The sequence below is a fragment of the Notolabrus celidotus genome, chromosome 15, assembly GCF_009762535.1.
Source record: "Notolabrus celidotus isolate fNotCel1 chromosome 15, fNotCel1.pri, whole genome shotgun sequence".
Classification (NCBI taxonomy): domain Eukaryota; kingdom Metazoa; phylum Chordata; class Actinopteri; order Labriformes; family Labridae; genus Notolabrus; species Notolabrus celidotus.
The window spans coordinates 16,337,528-16,355,030 of record NC_048286.1 but is presented as its reverse complement, the minus strand read 5'-3'; the positions used below and the strand labels follow the sequence as shown (position 1 = coordinate 16,355,030).

General features: G+C 39.4%; 2 protein-coding genes across 3 annotated transcripts in view; one reads left to right on the top strand and one right to left on the bottom strand.

The window, feature by feature from the left end:
* Nucleotides 1-399: 399 nt before the first annotated feature.
* On the top strand, nucleotides 400-10,634 carry LOC117826273 (tetratricopeptide repeat protein 39C-like). Its single transcript, XM_034702222.1, has 15 exons — nucleotides 400-553; nucleotides 718-898; nucleotides 2,990-3,038; nucleotides 5,223-5,351; nucleotides 5,435-5,549; nucleotides 5,693-6,095; nucleotides 7,313-7,481; nucleotides 7,585-7,674; nucleotides 7,767-7,878; nucleotides 7,968-8,077; nucleotides 8,165-8,288; nucleotides 8,383-8,480; nucleotides 8,625-8,729; nucleotides 8,832-8,870; nucleotides 9,846-10,634. The coding sequence occupies exons 2-15, from the start codon at nucleotides 750-752 to the stop codon at nucleotides 9,933-9,935; spliced, it is 1,782 nt and encodes a 593-aa protein (XP_034558113.1). The 5' UTR covers nucleotides 400-553; nucleotides 718-749; the 3' UTR covers nucleotides 9,936-10,634.
* Nucleotides 10,635-11,199: 565 nt separating this feature from the next.
* Nucleotides 11,200-17,503, bottom strand: part of LOC117826271 (oxysterol-binding protein-related protein 1-like) — a 21,843-nt gene continuing 15,539 nt past the window's right edge. Inside the window, exons 18-29 of one of the 2 annotated variants that reach the window (XM_034702218.1) lie at nucleotides 16,451-16,526; nucleotides 15,654-15,788; nucleotides 15,461-15,558; nucleotides 15,146-15,328; nucleotides 14,950-15,057; nucleotides 14,575-14,664; nucleotides 14,255-14,381; nucleotides 14,038-14,154; nucleotides 13,752-13,875; nucleotides 13,571-13,661; nucleotides 13,434-13,454; nucleotides 11,200-12,458 (exon numbers count right to left, since the gene is read on the bottom strand). In XM_034702218.1, the coding sequence (XP_034558109.1) occupies nucleotides 12,356-12,458; nucleotides 13,434-13,454; nucleotides 13,571-13,661; nucleotides 13,752-13,875; nucleotides 14,038-14,154; nucleotides 14,255-14,381; nucleotides 14,575-14,664; nucleotides 14,950-15,057; nucleotides 15,146-15,328; nucleotides 15,461-15,558; nucleotides 15,654-15,788; nucleotides 16,451-16,526 (1,273 nt within the window). In that variant the 3' untranslated portion in view covers nucleotides 11,200-12,355. The remainder of the gene's footprint in view (nucleotides 12,459-13,433; nucleotides 13,455-13,570; nucleotides 13,662-13,751; nucleotides 13,876-14,037; nucleotides 14,155-14,254; nucleotides 14,382-14,574; nucleotides 14,665-14,949; nucleotides 15,058-15,145; nucleotides 15,329-15,460; nucleotides 15,559-15,653; nucleotides 15,789-16,450; nucleotides 16,527-17,503) is intronic. The other variant, XM_034702219.1, reaches the window with a different exon arrangement.

Below are 17,503 nucleotides of genomic sequence, written 5' to 3'. Positions count from 1 at the left end.
GTACAATCAAGAAGAAGTTTCAATAAGTAAAATAAAATAAAAATAATAAAAAAATTATATAGCAACTTTCATACATAAAAACATTGCTTCACAGAATTACAGAGAGACAAAAAACAACAGCAATGGTAAAATTATAAAAGGCATGATTATAAATAAAATACTTAAAAATAAAATAAAATCAACACAGTAAAATTAATAAAATAAGTAATAGTGGAAATAAAAGTTAAAAATAAGGTAGCGTTAACGAGATCAGATGAATACAAGAAATAAATAGATAAACAAATAATTAAATAAGATAAATATATGTTAAAGCAATGATTCAAATAATAATGATTCAAATAATAACAAAATCTTTATTATTGATGTAGCCACGCTTGTTTTCTCGTTTTAAGTAACTATCACTTGGACAGGCTGACAAGGAAAGCGATAATTCCAATTGCCCCTGAAGGCGGCACATTTCCTGTCTGCTGCCAGGCGGCAGAATACGGAACAGCTTTACGCACAACCTCTGGATGAACGACTAGCTCATAGGATCAGACACAAGTTGTTAACTGTGAGTTCATCAAACCTGTCCTTTGTTTCTCGGCGTTAGAAGATGAATATGACTCTAAACTACGCCTCTGACGGTGACTATTTTGCTTTAAAGTAAACTCAAGAGACTCACTGCACGTCCCCTTCCCTCCCTCCTTTCCTTTCCTTTCCTCCGAACGCTTACAGTGAGTCTCTCCCCTCCGGTGTCGGGTGTCTAAATGGCGGACCCGACGGAAGCAGCAGTCCCGGGGAGCGTGGAGGAGAAGAAGGCAGACCGAATCAACGACGCAGAGCTGGCACTGAAAGGGATCAATATGCTCCTCAACAATGGATTCAAGGAGAGTGATGAGCTCTTCAGGGCATACAGGTCTGAGACAATAAGCTGTCTTTTTGTGTTAATTATTCCATTACAGTGTCAGTGATGCAGTCTTGAATGATCACTCTTCAGGGGAAATGTTACGACAGGTGTAACTATAATTACTGCACGAGTAAAAGCCGTGCAGCTGTCTGTGATTCATTAGCAAAACAAACTACCAACATACTCGTCACGCTCCAGTGTAGCAGCTTATGATCCGGTCACAAGCAGGAGGAATTTACTTTGACTACTACGAGCAATTATCCAAAACCACAATGTAACTTGTGGTTCTCTAACACAACAATGAATTTGTTAATGCAAATCATACTGCACTTAATGTGTGGTTACATTAATACAAACATTGTGACCATCATGAGTTGGGCTGCAAATGATGATGACTTCATGGTAGATTAAGCTGTCTTATTTCTAGATTAACAGATTAATATTGTTTGTTATAAAATAATGTTGAAAAATCTCTATTTTAATTAGTTTCATTCTGGTGAGTCCAAATACCAAATGAGGTTAATTTAGTATCCAATACAAAGAAGTTGCGAGGCTAGACACAGCAGTTTTTACAATGGGATTACTCTTTTTGTAATTGACCAATTGAACATTTACTAATCATCAGTGTAGATATGCTAATGAAGGATGTCCAATCAGCTGTCTTGGCCTAACATCCTGGTCAGATTTTTTCTAATTTGGAGTATTTGCCAATACAGAGTCCCGGATCCCAAGCTACACACTAGTATTTTTTATTTTATTTAATAGGAATTATTTAGAGTACACAAATAATCTACAGGATGTCTTCAGCTTATTTAATTAAACTTAGGCCAGCTAGCTTTAAACTCACATAAAATAATTTGAATTGTAATCAGAATGGCGTAATTATTTACAAGTAGGTACCTTTTCAGACAAAAAATAAAATATCAGTCCACTTTCTGGTGTGTTATAATTTAAAAAAAAATTATACTTAATGTAGAAATTGATGGAAATCTTGGATCCAAACATAAACAGCTTGAAGTAGTGTCATGACTGCAGGGTATATGGCAAAAAACCTGTGTTCTTGACCACGAACATGGGCTGGTTGTCTGAAGCGATGCATTCAACAACCTTCACTCCTAGTTGGGATTGGGATTGGGAAGTCCCTGTTTTCATTAAATTATTCAACAGGTTGGAATTCCTGTCATGCACCAAATGTCTCTCGTGACTTCTAACAGGTTTGTTTGAAATGTGTCGTCTTGGTCTAGCAGGTTTCTTCACAAACACCACCTCTTAAATCTATCGGACAGATTTGAGGTAGTTGCATTTGTGAGGCTTTTCTTGTTATATCAAGCTGTGATTTGTAGATGATGTAAAGTGTATGAATATCAAATTTAAACTTGCTGATCATCTTTAATCCAATCTCAATCTGAGAAGATCTGGGGCAATTTACAGGATAGTAAAAATGAGTTTTCCTCACTTTCTTTTATTTGTGAACAGCTCAGTGATTTATTTTTTAACCTTTGGTTTTGTGTCCCCCTTCTCCAAAAACTCATCTCCAGACCGTAGACCACTTCAGAGTTCTTACAGGTTTTGTAAATCTCCTTCAACCTGGCTAATAGGACATGGTAGCCTGATTATTTTGATAAAGGTCTTTCTTCTAACTGTAATGTACAGTAGATGCCACAGAAGGGCAAACCCTCATGTGTCCTGACCCCCTCTGTGGGTTTAAATGTCACCTCTTCCACTAATTGCGTTTAGCACTAGGAGTCATCCTGCTTTGATTATATCAGCAAAAAAGAAAAGATGGAGGGAAGTGAAAAACACATGATGAGTGTTGTGTTTCAGTTTCCTGTTAAATTTCCCCTGGATTTTGTTTGGATGGCATTCAATGTCCAATGGTGTCATGACTATTTATTCATTACCCTGTTTGTTCTGAATACACTTGCTTGCTTGTGACAGTCATCGTGTACTGTCAATCAATCAAGTTCTTAAACCATGACACATTCTCAACTCACTGTTTCCTTTCCACCCATTAACTTTTGTATGCCCTTTGGATTTGTCATCACGTCACACAGCACACCTTTAACTCACATGTCACTAGTTCTCTTTCCTCTGTTTCAGGAATCACAGTCCTCTAATGAGTTTCGGGGCCAGTTTTGTGAGTTTTCTGGTGAGTAAAAAAAAAAAAAAATTGCAGAGCTCTGTGTTTTACTGTTCTGGTTCACACCTTAGACCACACATTGGTTATTCTGCGCTAACAAAGAGAAAGACATTTTGTTTACTGGCACAAGTGACATGCAGCTGACTTCATGTCCTTATTAAGTTGGGTTTGCAGTTTTTAACACTTCCACATCAGCTTAATTTCTCGTGGCTGGAAGTTACCGCTTGGACTAAACACAGGATCACAGCCTCTGTGTCAAATTTGATTGCTGATTGTGGCTAACATTAGCAGAGCTAGCACCACCAGCCATCTGTCTTTACAGGTTAACGTCCACATACCTGTGCTGGTCACTTATTGCTGCAGACCAGTTTAACCAAACAGCATACATACAACTAAATTTTCTGTATCAAAAAACTACCAAATGACGCAGCGGTAAGAGATGCCATCAGTTGTCTGTGCTTGTTTACATCTAGGTAGTAGAGCATTATGGCATCATGGCTGCAGCCATTAACCAGAGCTAGAGCCCCAGCTTGACTGGCATTTCGATCCTACAATAATACAAATACTGATATGTTTAACTGACTAGTAATTCTGGTGCCAACACATGCACACATCCCTGAATGCACGAGGCGGCATCTGGACAAAAATAGTTGACATAGATAGTTTTATTTCATCATCTACAAGTCTCTTGGGCTTTTATATCTCCATGATAACACAATCTGATAATGTTAGTGAGCAGTATTCGTGCTTTAGACTATGGATGCACGATATTATCGGCACATTATCAGTATCGGCCGATGTTGGCTTTAAAATGAACTATCAGATATCGACCAACACGCCGATATCCGCCAATATGATTAACCGATAAAATAATGGGCTGCTGCACACATGTTGGGCTCATGTTTTAAGTTAAATTTGAATTTAAGCAGCAGTCTGTAAGGTACACGAAGCTGACTAATTTAGGCACATTTACTGTCAAAGAGTAAACCATTTTATTTAATTTGGGTTTAATTGCTGTACAGTTGCACTTTCCACATGTTCCCCGTGAACAGAGGTTAGGTTTACTTACTATGTCAAATGTGAAATTGACCAAAGTTGCCCTGGTTGTGTTGTTATGATTGTCTCAGGGAGAGAATCATCCAAGTTTTAAGTAGGATGTATCTTTTTGTATTTTTCTTATTTTGCACAAGAAATGAATATTACATAACAAATGTGATAAGAGTATCACCATAATACTGTACGCTAATTCCAATACAGAAGAGAATTAGACTTAGGAAAAAAAATATCTGTATCGGTAATCCGCTAAATGAGTTGAAAATATCGGCATATCGGCAAAAAATCCAATATCGTGCATCCCTACTTTAGACCATCATTAAGAGTTTTACAAGTTACCACCTGTCACTGTGTTTGCTGAGTTTGAAGCTGCAAAGCTTCTTTTTCAGCACAAAGTGGAAGAAAGCCCCAAAGCTTCTCAAGGCTTCATCCACACATCACTGCTGTTTACAGTCACTGTCAAGAGCTTATAGTCATTTAAGAAAAACTTGCCTTAATGTTCCTGCGAGGAGTTTTTAGCTGGTTATGAGACAGACTGAATACTTTTCTATGACACACAAAAGCACACTTGAACATTAGCGAGTGTTTTTTAATGCTACTGCTGCCTCTTGGTTGGACTTAATGTATTTCATGGTCAAGATTCAAGATTTGTTTTTCTTATCAGAAGACATATACTTGTGAAGTATGCTTGTGCATATACATTACAAGTTAGCAAAAAGACGGATTGCTTTTTATACTGGGGTTGCAAAGATCGAAACTAAATGACATTTCCTCACAGGAGTTTTAAACTTGTATTATTTTCCTCTGCTGCTTTCACTGATATTCTGTCTGTCTGAAAACTCAGACCTGACTTGATCAAAGGCATGGAAAGCAAATGAAAAATTTAAGTACAACGACAAACAAGGGGTACGCCCAAGTCAGATTGATTCATCCGTCAAAACTATGCACATGATTTATTTACATGGTCCTCAAGAATTATTTAAAAAAGGAAGTGCAAAATAAATATAAAGACAACATAACCTGTTTGAGAAAGTTATGGCTACCAGATTCCTCAGACATCAGCCCTTATTGGCCCACACACAAAGGAATCCCTCACCCATGTGTATTAATTGCATCATGTTTTTGTTCTGTTTTTTGTAGAACGCCATGATGACGTTTGAAGAGGAGAAAATGCAGATGGCCTTTGAGGACCTTAAAGCGACGGAGAGACTGTGTGAGAGTGAAAACACAGGAGTCATTGAAGCCATTAAAAACAAGATCAAGAGGAGTGTGAGTAACTTTTTCAACATCTAGCTTAACAAGCTCTGTGTTTGAGGCATCTATTGTTAAGTGTGAGATGTGTGTATGTGCAGATGGACTCTCAGAGGTCAGGGCTGGCTGCAGTGGACCGACTCCAGAGGCAGATCATCATCGCAGACTGCCAGGTTTACTTAGCAGTGCTGTCATTCATCAAACAGGAGCTGTCATGTAAGAGAGCATCTGCTACCTGTATGAGACAGAGGCATACTGCATGTTTAAAAGAAAATGACAAACTTTTAAAATGAGAGAAGCCCTTTTTTTTTCTAATTACATTGCATGTTTCATTGACCTAAACTTCAATCCTCTAACAGCATACATCAAAGGAGGCTGGATCCTCCGTAAAGCCTGGAAGATGTACAACAAATGTTACAGCGACATCACACATCTGCAGGAGGGCAGCAGAAGAAGAGCATCTGAGCAGCCAGCGGCGCCGCCTCCACCTCTCTCCTCTCCAGCTGACTCCTCACACAGCCGCTCCTCTTCCCCCGGGCCGAGTCCATCCCACAGGCCGGACGGCCTCAGCCCTGAGGCCCTGGACCGCCTGAAAGGTTCGGTCAGCTTTGGTTACGGCCTCTTCCACCTTTGCATCTCGATGGTGCCGCCACACCTGCTGAAGATCGTCAACTTGCTGGGCTTCCCTGGCGACCGTCTCCAAGGCCTCTCAGCACTCATGTACGCCAGTGAAAGTAAGGACATGAAGGCCCCCTTAGCTACGTGAGTATGTGAGTGAGTACGATTGTATCTGTATTCATGGGTAACAAGGTTTGAAACAACATGATGGTGTAGTGTCTACATACTTTGACATAAAGTACATGTAAAGACAAAAAAGTAGGTGTTCTGATATCACTGCTCAGCTGACTGATGATGAAAAACCATGATTTTTACAGCTGTGTCTATGTCTGCCCATTAGCCAGTTACATATTTGCGGTTAAATGTGCCATATTAACAACCCTGTGACATTTCAAAGTATGAATGTCTCAGCGGTGTGACGGCGGGACCCAGATGTCCCACCACTGTGCTTGCATCAGAGGTAGTATCAATATACAGAACAGAGGCGTGATGACAGCAGAGCATCATCACTGCGCTATTGTGGACTTGCAACATATATAGGGTTATTGTTGCATTGCTCAGGGAGCTGAAGGTATCCAAGCCTCAAACATACTAAATAGCTAGCAAAAAAGATGAGCCAACACATTAGATACATCCTTTGTACAAAAAAACGTCTTCATTTGATGTTTGTACTGGTTTTCATTATCTTATCTTGAATTGAAAAAATACCTCCTTCAATTATTAGAAGGGCAAACCTGCACTTTGTGAGTTTTTTTCATCATGATCTAAGCTAATACATTAGCCTCGTTAGCTTTCATACCTTGAAAGACTTCCTAAAAGTATTGTCTATTTTCCACTGTAAAAAAGCAGTTGTGATAGACAGCCATTGTAATATTGCTGTGGAGGCTACTTTTTTTTGTTGAAGCAGCAACAAGCTGATTTTTCTCAGGTGCTAATGAATTATTTTATTACATCACTGCATTAAGTGATGTACTAGTTGATACTTGATGCTGAATTTTGGACTGCATCAGGGCTTTTCTCACCCTGGTACCAGTTTTACAACAATTTAACAGCGAACTTTGTCCTGTTACATAGCCACTGTATCATCCATAGGGAATTGAAATGTTTTATTGTGTTAACAAATACAAAATCAGCAACATACAATGGGAATGATGAATTTTGTATCAGATGGCATCAATCAATCAATCAATCAATCTTTATTTTTATAGCGCCAAATCACAACAGATGTTATCACAAGATGCTTTAGAAATAGAGCAGGTCTAGACCATATTTTGTTATATCACTGGTTTTTAATTATTAAATAGTAGTTCTGCTATGCACTTCACTATTCACACTCATCACAGCCTCTGTCTACCTTACAGCTTGGCCCTCTTGTGGTACCACACGGTTGTGCAGCCCTTCTTTGCTCTGGATGGTGCAGACACACAGGCAGGCCTTGTGGAGGCCAAATCTATCCTTCAACAGAGGGAGGCTACCTACCCAAACTCCTCTCTCTTCATGTTTTTCAAAGGCAGAGTGCAACGCCTTGAGGTGAATAAATGTTAAAAATAGGCCTTTCTATTAATGCCCAGTCTCTTGACTGAGTAAGAAACTGGACGTCTTCTCAGCCATTCACACTGTTCTCCTTTTCCAGTGTCAGATCAGCAGTGCCTTGACGTCCTTCCGTGATGCCTTGGACCTGGCCTCCGACCAGAGGGAGATTCAGCATGTGTGTTTATATGAATAGGTACTTTCTTTGAACCTTTGAGATTTCAAAATCCCTCACTCAGCACTCACCACAACAGTCTGAATCATAACGTGAGACTGTTGAACATTTCAGGTTGGTGCAGCATGATTGAACTGAACTACGGAGAAGCCTACAGAGCCTTTGGGCGCCTGAAGACTGAGTCTCGCTGGTCCCAATGCTACTACGCCTACTTAACTGGAGGTGGTGTTAGTACAAATAAAAATGGCTTTAAACACATTTCTTCCTACTTCTTTTTAATCAATATTTTAACGTAACGTTGGTTGATGTAGTGTGCCAAGGAGCCACAGGAGACCTGGAGGGAGCAGCAGCTGTGTTCAAGGAGGTTCAAAGACTTTTCAAGCGCAAGAACAATCAGATAGAGCTGTTCTCCATGAAGAGGGTGAGTATTTGTCTAGCTGATTCTGTACTGCAAAAGTCAATGAGGTAAAGATAAACAAGTAAAGAGTGTATTCAAACTTTGTATCAGGCGGAGAAGCTGAGGTGTCCAAGTCTGTCCAAAGAGCTCTGCATCCTCTCTGTGATCGAGATTCTTTATCTGTGGAAAGCTCTGCCAAACTGCTCCTCCCCCAATCTGGAGTCAATGTCTCAAGGTTCTTGTTGTTTAAATGTTGAATTGCCTCTTCACCACTTTTTGTGTGTGTTTTTTCTTTGTTTGTTTCATTGTGTATATTTTTGTTTTTTTAGTCCTGCAGGGGATTGATGATGCGTCATGTGCAGGCCTGAAAAACTTACTTCTTGGTGCTATCAACAAATGTCTCCACAAAACCAAAGATGCCATCCAGGTACCTTATCCATCCAGTTAATACCACAATGTGCTTAGAAGTGTGAGGCAAAACACTGCTGATGTACAATTGTAGCTAAACAGTAAATAAAGAGTAAATATCTTAGTGACTGTACTTACAGTGGACTCTGCTTTTTGGTTTCAGTATTTCCATCTTGCTGCGAGGGATGAGGTGGGTCGTCTGAGCAACTCATATGTGCAGCCCTACTCCTGCTATGAACTGGGCTGTGTGCTGCTGAACACCCCAGAGGCAAGTTATTTTCCTGTTTGTGGATGTGATAAAAAGAGCCTCCCTTATCTGAGATGGTGGAAAAGTCACATCATCTAAATATTTTATTTTGTCTTTTTACAGTCTGCAGGGAAAGGCAGGATGCTAATGCTTCAGGCAAAGGTACAGTGAGCTTTTTTTTGTCTAAATATGTTCTTAAGATTTGTACATCATACTGCTTTTGTTTGCTTATTGAGTGATTAGAAACTCTGAGTATTTGGTGGCAAATTCTGTAGCTAGAGCAAAAGTCATTATAGTAAATCTTCAGCCAGTTGGTGTGGGAACAAATCAATCTCTTACTATCTGATCGGGTGACCGTAGATCCAAAAAAGAACTGGACAAAAAGGGGTTGTTTGTGCAATGCCACAACGGAAAAAGTGTAGCCAACAAAGTTAATCCTTGGCTTCTTTATGAAGACCTTGTTTGTATGCCCTGAAGAAGAGTCTCCATCCTCCAAAGAGAGACTTGTTACACTTGTAAAGTCACAAGATCATGATGCAGTGACCAAAGAACAAAACAGTCCCTGACAAGAAAGAAGGGTTCTGCAGTTGACAGTGAATTGGGCTTGCCTAAAGCATCCCAATGATGAGAGAACCAGGGATGTTGTGCACCCTTAGGAGGAGGTAGGGTTGTCTAGCCTTTGTATTAGCTACCAGAGTGCACTTTTTTATAACATTAAGAAACTACCAGTTTACAATCCATCTGTGGTGAAGGTATTTCTAAAGGTTGTGTTTTCATATGTACAGTAAATGATGTCAGCGTAGCCTGTGGTGCGGCTTTAGCCAAACGTTGCTGCAGCAGCATCGACTTTGTTGTTGAGTGATTGGCATTTGACTCTGATGCAGCCCGGGTCTCGTTCTCTCTGTTGCCGTGAGATCCTACCCTGCGTGTCTGAGCACATGCAGCAGTGTCTGACAGGAGGAGCGGAGGAGGGAGCTCTTCTTGTTTTTTTTTTTAATGTCTTCACTGCTACATGATTGAGCAGGGAGCGCATCCATCGATCTGAGTGTGCCAGCAGCTAAGCTTATTAGAGGGCAGAGCACAGACACAATAATGATTATTGCATTCACTATTTGTCTTTTCTCATGGATTTTGCAGGAGGACTACGCTGGTTATGACTTTGAGAACAGACTCCATGTTCGTATTCACTCAGCTCTCGCCTCGATGAGGGCTGTAGCACAGCCTTGATATTTTATCTGCACCTTACACAGACGTGGATGAAAAGTCTTGAAGAAAGCCACAATACCATTTTAGGCACTTATGTTACACTGTTTTATTTGTCTGTATTTATTCTTATTTTTGTATCCTGAGCCATTGCATCATTTGAAATGTGTGCAATATTTACTATAAGTGTTCTCTGGGAGGTTACCAACAAGAGATGTCTTATCTTGTTACTGTACTGCACTGTAAATCATTGAATCAGGTTCTTATTGTTTACATGGTTCAGTTCATAACTAGATGCCAGCTCACGCACATGAAAATCTATACTTTTATTTTGAAAAGCGTCAGTCATTGCTTCCACAGAGGGACGATATTCTAGGTAAAGTAGTGTAATTGCACATAAGTATTAAATGTAAAAGCAATCAAAGAGAGACTCAGCCTGTGACTTTAAGAAGCTGATGTTCCTAACATCTCAGTGTTTGTTTTTGCTGTAGAGACATTGCATATGATTATTACCAAACCTTGATTTTATTTTTTTAGTGCATTCCTGTTTTTAAGAGAACTGTTTTTATCAGTGTAAATATGTTGTGCACACAAATGTAAAATTTGTGCTAACATTACGTTGTTCCACTCTTTAGTGGTCTAGAAGCACAGAGCTACTCTTAGCTGTAAACTGGTTTTCCTTTATATGATTTGTTTTAAGATAATAAAATGAATATTGTTAAATGGAGTATTGTTTTATTTACTGCACTAGATCACGTACCATACATGATAAAAACATTAAACAAACCATCTCTTAACATTGAATATCACTACCACTTCAAGAATTTGTAGTAAATCCACTGTTGCTACGCACATAAGCAGCAAACAGTATTGCTAATAGAAGACTATCCTCAATGATAAAACGTGGGGGCTTTAGAAACACTTGTATCTAAAGCTCATATTCAATACAAACTGAACATTTTAATCTAATATCAGTGAGGATTTATTGCAGGACTGTTTAAACAGACTGCACCAATCTAAATAGTAAAACATTGAAGTAAATCTTTATTCGTATGGCCAGGTGGAACCGTTGCCCTGATTTACAGCCTGGATATTTCTGTTCCCCACAATGAACTGTGAAATAGAATAGTCCACGTAATTTTGTTGTAAATCCAAGAGACAGAATGGCCAAGACAAACTTTATGATCGGTTGCTCGATGCATATTAAGTAGGACCTTGGACATAGTTGACCACCTGTATAGAAAAAATATATATAAACCGTTTGAGAGAACTTCAACAAACGATCACCTTGAGCAGAAAGTCTTCATTACGATGACAGTAAATCCCACGGAGCATCAAGAGTTCAATCAACTTTAAGCTTTTAATTAGCAACAATAGAAATTCGGTTTTGATACCAAAAAGTGTGATAACAGAACAAAAACTACAACTTCTATCAGCTATTCACAACTACAGAGAGTAGATATTCAGTGCTCGAGTGTAAAAGAGGTAAGGCTTGCATAGTTATAGTGATAGACATGCTCTTATTTTGAAAGCTATACCAACAACACTAGGGATATAAGTAATTACTCTTAACTATTGCAAGACCTTTACACACGCACACAAATCTTCAAGTGCAGAGCCAGTGTTTCTACTTTAGTATGGTTAGAAAAAAGTGCTACTTTATATCTACTGTCAGGTAGACTTCTGTGCAACACTGTTCGTCTCTATACACATCTATACAGTACATCACTTATAAGGTCTGAATAGGTTTTAAACTTTTCTTCTATGTTAGTCTTATTGTTGTCATTATGGCCCTGATTCTTGTCAGATGTCACTTTTCCCCTACTTGTATCTTACCAGAGGAACATATAGATACAGATCAACACTGATATGCCCACAAGCACATCTTCTCAAATGTTTGTTTCAATACTTTGCACAGCATAGTAGTATGCATGCACAAGTAGAATGTTAATGTTAGGTAAAGGTCTAATCAATGTGTGCAGGGTGTATTGTTCACTCATCTGTAGCCAGTTGTTAGTGATGGTGATTCTGGTCTGCACAAATGTTTTTAGAACGTTTTCACGACCAGCAGGAATCAAGGAAAAACTACCAACAACAAAACTAAGGCTGCTGTTTTAACACTTCAGCCGTTTAACGTTTATATGAATATTTCTAAAATACATTCTACTTTGAATTACATGCCTATACCAAAGGTCAAAGACCACCATAAATAAGCAGAAGAGAGATTTGTGCTTCATTGTTAATACAGATCTATTGTTGAATATACACCTCTGGACTCTTACTTTACTTCCTTAATAGTTAAGTATGCTATGTAAATGCTACTCTCTGTTCTGCACTCTGTGTGTTCCAGGGAGCTCTAGCACACACTCTAATACAGAAAATCAAGTGTAAAGGTTTTAAAAGTAGATGTCTGTATTCATGGTGTTTGCTTGTTTTTCTACTTTTTAGTAGATGTCAGGCATGAGAGTGTAGTTCCTGTCCCAGTAGCCTTTTAAGTAGAGCCAGTCCTGAGCTTTGTTGTGAGGGTTGGGCCCTTGCTGAAACCACCTGCAGGGTTTTAACAATGAGAGGATGAATTTAATATAAATACAGAACATTGATTTAACAGAAAGGGGTAAAAGAAACAGACAATGGAAAACCCACAAAAAGCACGAGTTCATATATCATCACCGTCTGGCAGAAACCTTGTATCTCCAAAAAACACTACTTTCCAGGCAGTACAAAATAACTGTTTTTTAAATAACTAAAGACCCAGCTCTTTAGGAAGAACTATGCACTTAGCTAGACTGTTCTCCACTGTTGTCCCCAGTGGCAGATCATGTCTTCCAGCTACAATTGACTCACACTGTCCTGCTCTACTCTGGGAATCTGTGTTCAGCTCTTGAGGGACCCAGCACTTGGTACTTTGGTCATTATTGTGGTGATGTTAATTGTTGATGATGATAATGGAAGGTCTTAAATTGTTTGGTTGCTTCATTGTAGATGTTCCTTCCAAACAAACAAAAAAAATCCTTACTTATTTTTGTGCATTGCCTTTACACTGCTTGGCAGTACCTGCACCCAAATTGACTTGAAGCACTTTGTTTCGTACTGATCTTGTTTCCTCTTGTCTAGATCTTTGCTTGTGTTGTTATTGTTCTCGTATGTACGTCGCTTTGGATGAAAGCGTCTGCTAAGTGACATTGTAACATTGTAACATTGTAAATACAGTATGAGATTCAACCAAAAGCTTTTGTTAACACTTTCATCTGTTATATTTTAGAAAGCCTACTGACAGACATAAATGAAGATCAACAGCTTTAATTAATGGGAAAAAATCTAAATGATCAAATATGGAGATACAAGGTTTCTGTCTGCCATAGCATCACCAGGATCTTAAAGAGTGCCAGTGTCTTGACAAAGGAATTCATCAACACAGAAAAATTGCAGTGGTGCATTTTGTCCTGAGGGGGGTGGTGTAGTTTAGTGCAGCACTTCACACCAAAGAGAACAACAGGAAGAGGGCAAAGCTTTGAACCAAACCTTGGGCCAAGTGCAGAATTCCTTCTCAGTTTTCATAAAAGGGGCGCAAAAAAATAAAACAAGATAATATGGAGGAAATTAGCAAAACTACTAAGCAATGAGGCAATCACATTATGTATTACTACTCAGTGACTGACCTTGTTTTCCAGTCCTCTGTTGATTTGGTGCGATTTTTCCGAGCCATTCTCTGTTTTTCTTCAAGCCTCTTCTTCTCTGCACTTGCCAAATCTAAAATAGAACGATATAAACAAACTTTCACACCACTTCAGATGTTATCATAGCTTGTAATAGGGACTCAATCAAGGTGATATAGTGTACCAATATCTCCATTCTCCATGGCGCGGATGTCAGGTCTGAGGCGACTGTCTGTTGAAGGCATAGCTCCCTCCATGCTTTTCTCCAGCTCGTTGAGGTGCATTGCAAATGTGGAAAATGCATAAAACTGCCAGAAATGACACACAATTGCCAGAAAAAAATCACAAAGGGAGCAAAAAGGAAGAGCAACAAAATAACACAAAAACCTCACCCTATACTATTATCTCTAACTTTTTCATTTTAAATTTGAGAGGTGTTCTCGCTCCATATCTCTAATGTTATTTCCAACCTTGGCTGAGTTGTCCGGTCGGGGCGTTATTTTCCAAATGAGCTCGCTGCCTGGGATGACCTGGACGGTCTCAGCATCGGGGGGAGGTATCTCTTCTGGCTCCTCATCCGTGCTGCTCTGGGTCCAAAGAGATGTAAAAATGACACATTGGCTCACGTTTCTACAGAGCCACATGGAAACAGTCAACAGGTGGCTTCAAAGCAGCAAAATTAAATACCTGTTTATTGCCTTTTTTATCATCTGAACTCTTCTTGTCAGTCTTTTTGTGGGCTTCAAAGCTAGCAAGGTCTACTGCATAGAGACATTCAGTCCATTTGCCGTATATTGCACAGAGCTTCTTTTTGCTGCGTGTTCAAAGAAGTATGTTAATAAGACAGCTTTTTATGCCTTAAATATTTGATACATCATCACTATTCCCTCTATTCTGAAGCTCTTAATGACCTTGTTCTTTTACATAGATGACACATTTACATTTCTCTCCGGCTAGATTAAACATCAGATGAATAATGAAATCCCTGTTAATTAAAGGAGGAGTACCTTTTATCGAGGATGTATCCTTCCACTTTATGGAGCTCTTTTCCAAAGAGGCCACAGGGTTTGAAAGTCATGCTGCATCTCTCTCCAGTCCTGCCACAGAATGACAGAGCATTTACCATTCTCTTTCACTGTTCTTCAGCTCAGCTAAAGGCTTTCAAACATTAATTATCCTGCTCTTCTGTTCTAATGGCAACTGTCCCAGTTCTGCTCCCATGATCAATACGGTGAATTTGAAAGTAGAACAACGCTCTGCTGTGGAGTGCAGAAAGAAGAATGTTCATGCATCTAAGTCTCAGAGCATGCTAATTAGCGAGTAAGGCGTTTGTAGACAGATAGACAGGCAAACAAGCACGAAGAGAGGGGAACTTCTATTACTTGTGATTGATCACTTCCACGCTGCCATACTGCTCAATCCATAGCTGTCCCACGATGATATTGTGCACACAGCAGGTGGGGTTTGTCCAGGTATAGGCTTCATTATATCTGCAGAAACAGAGGATGCATTATAAGGAGCTACCTCTGAAGGAATATGAGGCAGACTTGCAGAGCAGTTTCAACACTGTGCACTCACTTCGGCAGCTCCAGCGTGATGACACCCTTGGGCTCAGCTTCTATGCTTTTCCCCCAAAACTTGAGTTTGGGGTAGATGGAGCCATGGAAGACAAAATCCTCCTTGAGGCCCTCGGCTTGAAAGGCACTGACTGGAGGGTGGTGGCTCACTTGTTCTGAAACCCACCTGAAGCCCAAATCATCTCTGATAGAGAGCAGGGGGAAGATTTATATGGAAGGAAAGCCCAGGAAAGAATAAATCTTCAGAAAATGTAAAATTCCTTTACAAAGATAAGATGACACACATTAAATGTCTGACTGAAGTTTTAAGTCATACCTGATAAGCTCATATGTCTCCCCCAGTAGTGGGTTAAAGGGTTTCCCAGTCCTCTCCCACTGCGATGCTACAGCTGACACAGCGAATGCTGCAACACACTACACAGCATTGACTTATGATAAACAAATTGCAACTTAGTGTTAGACAAACATTTACATCAAGTCTTTCTTAAATAAAGTAGGCAAGGTGGTACCTTCATCCTCTCAACAGAGTCTGTTGTAGCATTGGCCTGGTGGATGAGGTAGGTGTGCTCCATGTATTCTGTTAACCGCTGGAGGAAACTCAGGGGCTCATTAAATATGACAGGCATGGCAATCTTTGACAGCTCCTGGAAAATACATAGATTTTGAGAGAGGAACAGTCCATTACACGGGCAGTGGATTGTGAGTATCTGTGTTCGGAAATCTTACACAATTGTAAGAAGAGAGAAAATGTATCTTTTTATGTAATCTTCTATGTTTATTTAGTGTTTGATTTTTTTTAATCAACATTTACAGCTGAGCTAACCAAATACATACAAAAAAATCAACTGTGAAATCTGAAGTTTGGAGTTAAAACCTTTTATTTGTCTGGGCTGCACACAGAAACCTCGATCAGGTTTGCATGAAGAGATGTAATGAAGAAAAAAGCTATTGTCCCTATTCAATGACTGCACTCTAAAACCCACTTTGTGGATACCCCATGTGTGTCTGTATATTGACTCTATATCTCTGTCAGACAGCTGAACTGCATATGCATGACTCATTAGCCACATTTAATTAGGGAATCAAACATTAAGAGACATTATTAAATGTAATTAAACCCAGGCAGGGGCAGAGTGAGGATTGAGACCCCCCCAGGACTTCAAGACACTGAAACTAATGATTATACTCCTAAAAGCCACCATAAGTGAAGCAGGAAGTACAAACACTCATTCATCACAATGAATGAACTTTCTTTGGCAAACAAAAGCACAACAAATAAAGGACAGATCTGTTTGTCTGCTCTCACCATGCCGATGCATTTTTTCAGGATACTCCAGATGCTGACATCGTTTCTGGAGAACATGGGAGCCGGCAGACATGTTCTGTGTGACAGTATAAATAGAAGGAGAACCAACGTCAACCGCATGAGTAAAAATTGCAATAACAAAGAGGATGTCCATCACTTCCCATATCATAAAAGTTGCAGAGCAGAGAACAAAGCCTGAACCACCATATTGGAAAAAAGTCATCTGACACCTGTAAGCTAATGAGCTTTCAGCTGGTCTAGTCTCATACAATACCCATGAACAGATTAATATCTGCATGTGCTATCAAAACACTCCTGTTGATATACTGAATCTAACGCTTGGATAAAAACTTGAATGACTTGTGTAAAAGTAGTTTTCACGCTCATTCAATTAACTATAACCAAATATGTTCTCTATCTTTACCATGTTACAAAAATTCAGCTACTTTCTCACTGGACTGTGTTGACAGTAAATGAGGTCTATGTCGTGACCGAGTTTATCCTCCAGTCTTGCTTACAGCTGCACTGTGGAGGTTTTTTTTTAACAGATATGCTGGCTGGAGGCAGGTGGAGCTGAACTATCTCCACAAATAAAAGTCATCACTTCAGCTAAATAAACAGAGAGGTAAGGGTGGGGGTTTGCTCCATCTGTAGGATGAGCAGAGCAGTGATGCATGGAAGCCTATTTTGTGGCCTAGTTGTTTCACTAGCCTCAGCCCCAAATTTAATCTTATATTGAAAGAATGATGACTGTTCACAGGTTCTTTTTCCTTTAACAAAGTGTGTGATATAAAGCACTGTCAAAGAACTTATCTAAAGATTTTTGGGACCTTTGAATACTGTAGTTCAGCTACAATTTTCTTTTTTTTTAATGAGATCTTCAGTATTTTTCCTAAAATACTGCTGCGTCTTATAATATATAATAAATAAATAGTGAGACAAATGTTAAACAACTAGAAATAAGTGCCTCAACACGCAACCAGGGACAGACGCATTTTTGAATGACAGGAGTACTTCCAGATAAACAGACACCTCATAAATCTTTAATGCACA

Bases quoted from the DNA above. Each gene is read 5' to 3' on its own strand.
- LOC117826273 (XM_034702222.1), top strand. From the start codon at position 750: ATGGCGGACCCGACGGAAGCAGCAGTCCCGGGGAGCGTGGAGGAGAAG. The intron at 5,550-5,692 runs GTAAGAGAGCAT...ATCCTCTAACAG, and splicing joins CATCAAACAGGAGCTGTCAT to CATACATCAAAGGAGGCTGG. The intron at 8,481-8,624 runs GTACCTTATCCA...TTTTGGTTTCAG, and splicing joins AAACCAAAGATGCCATCCAG to TATTTCCATCTTGCTGCGAG.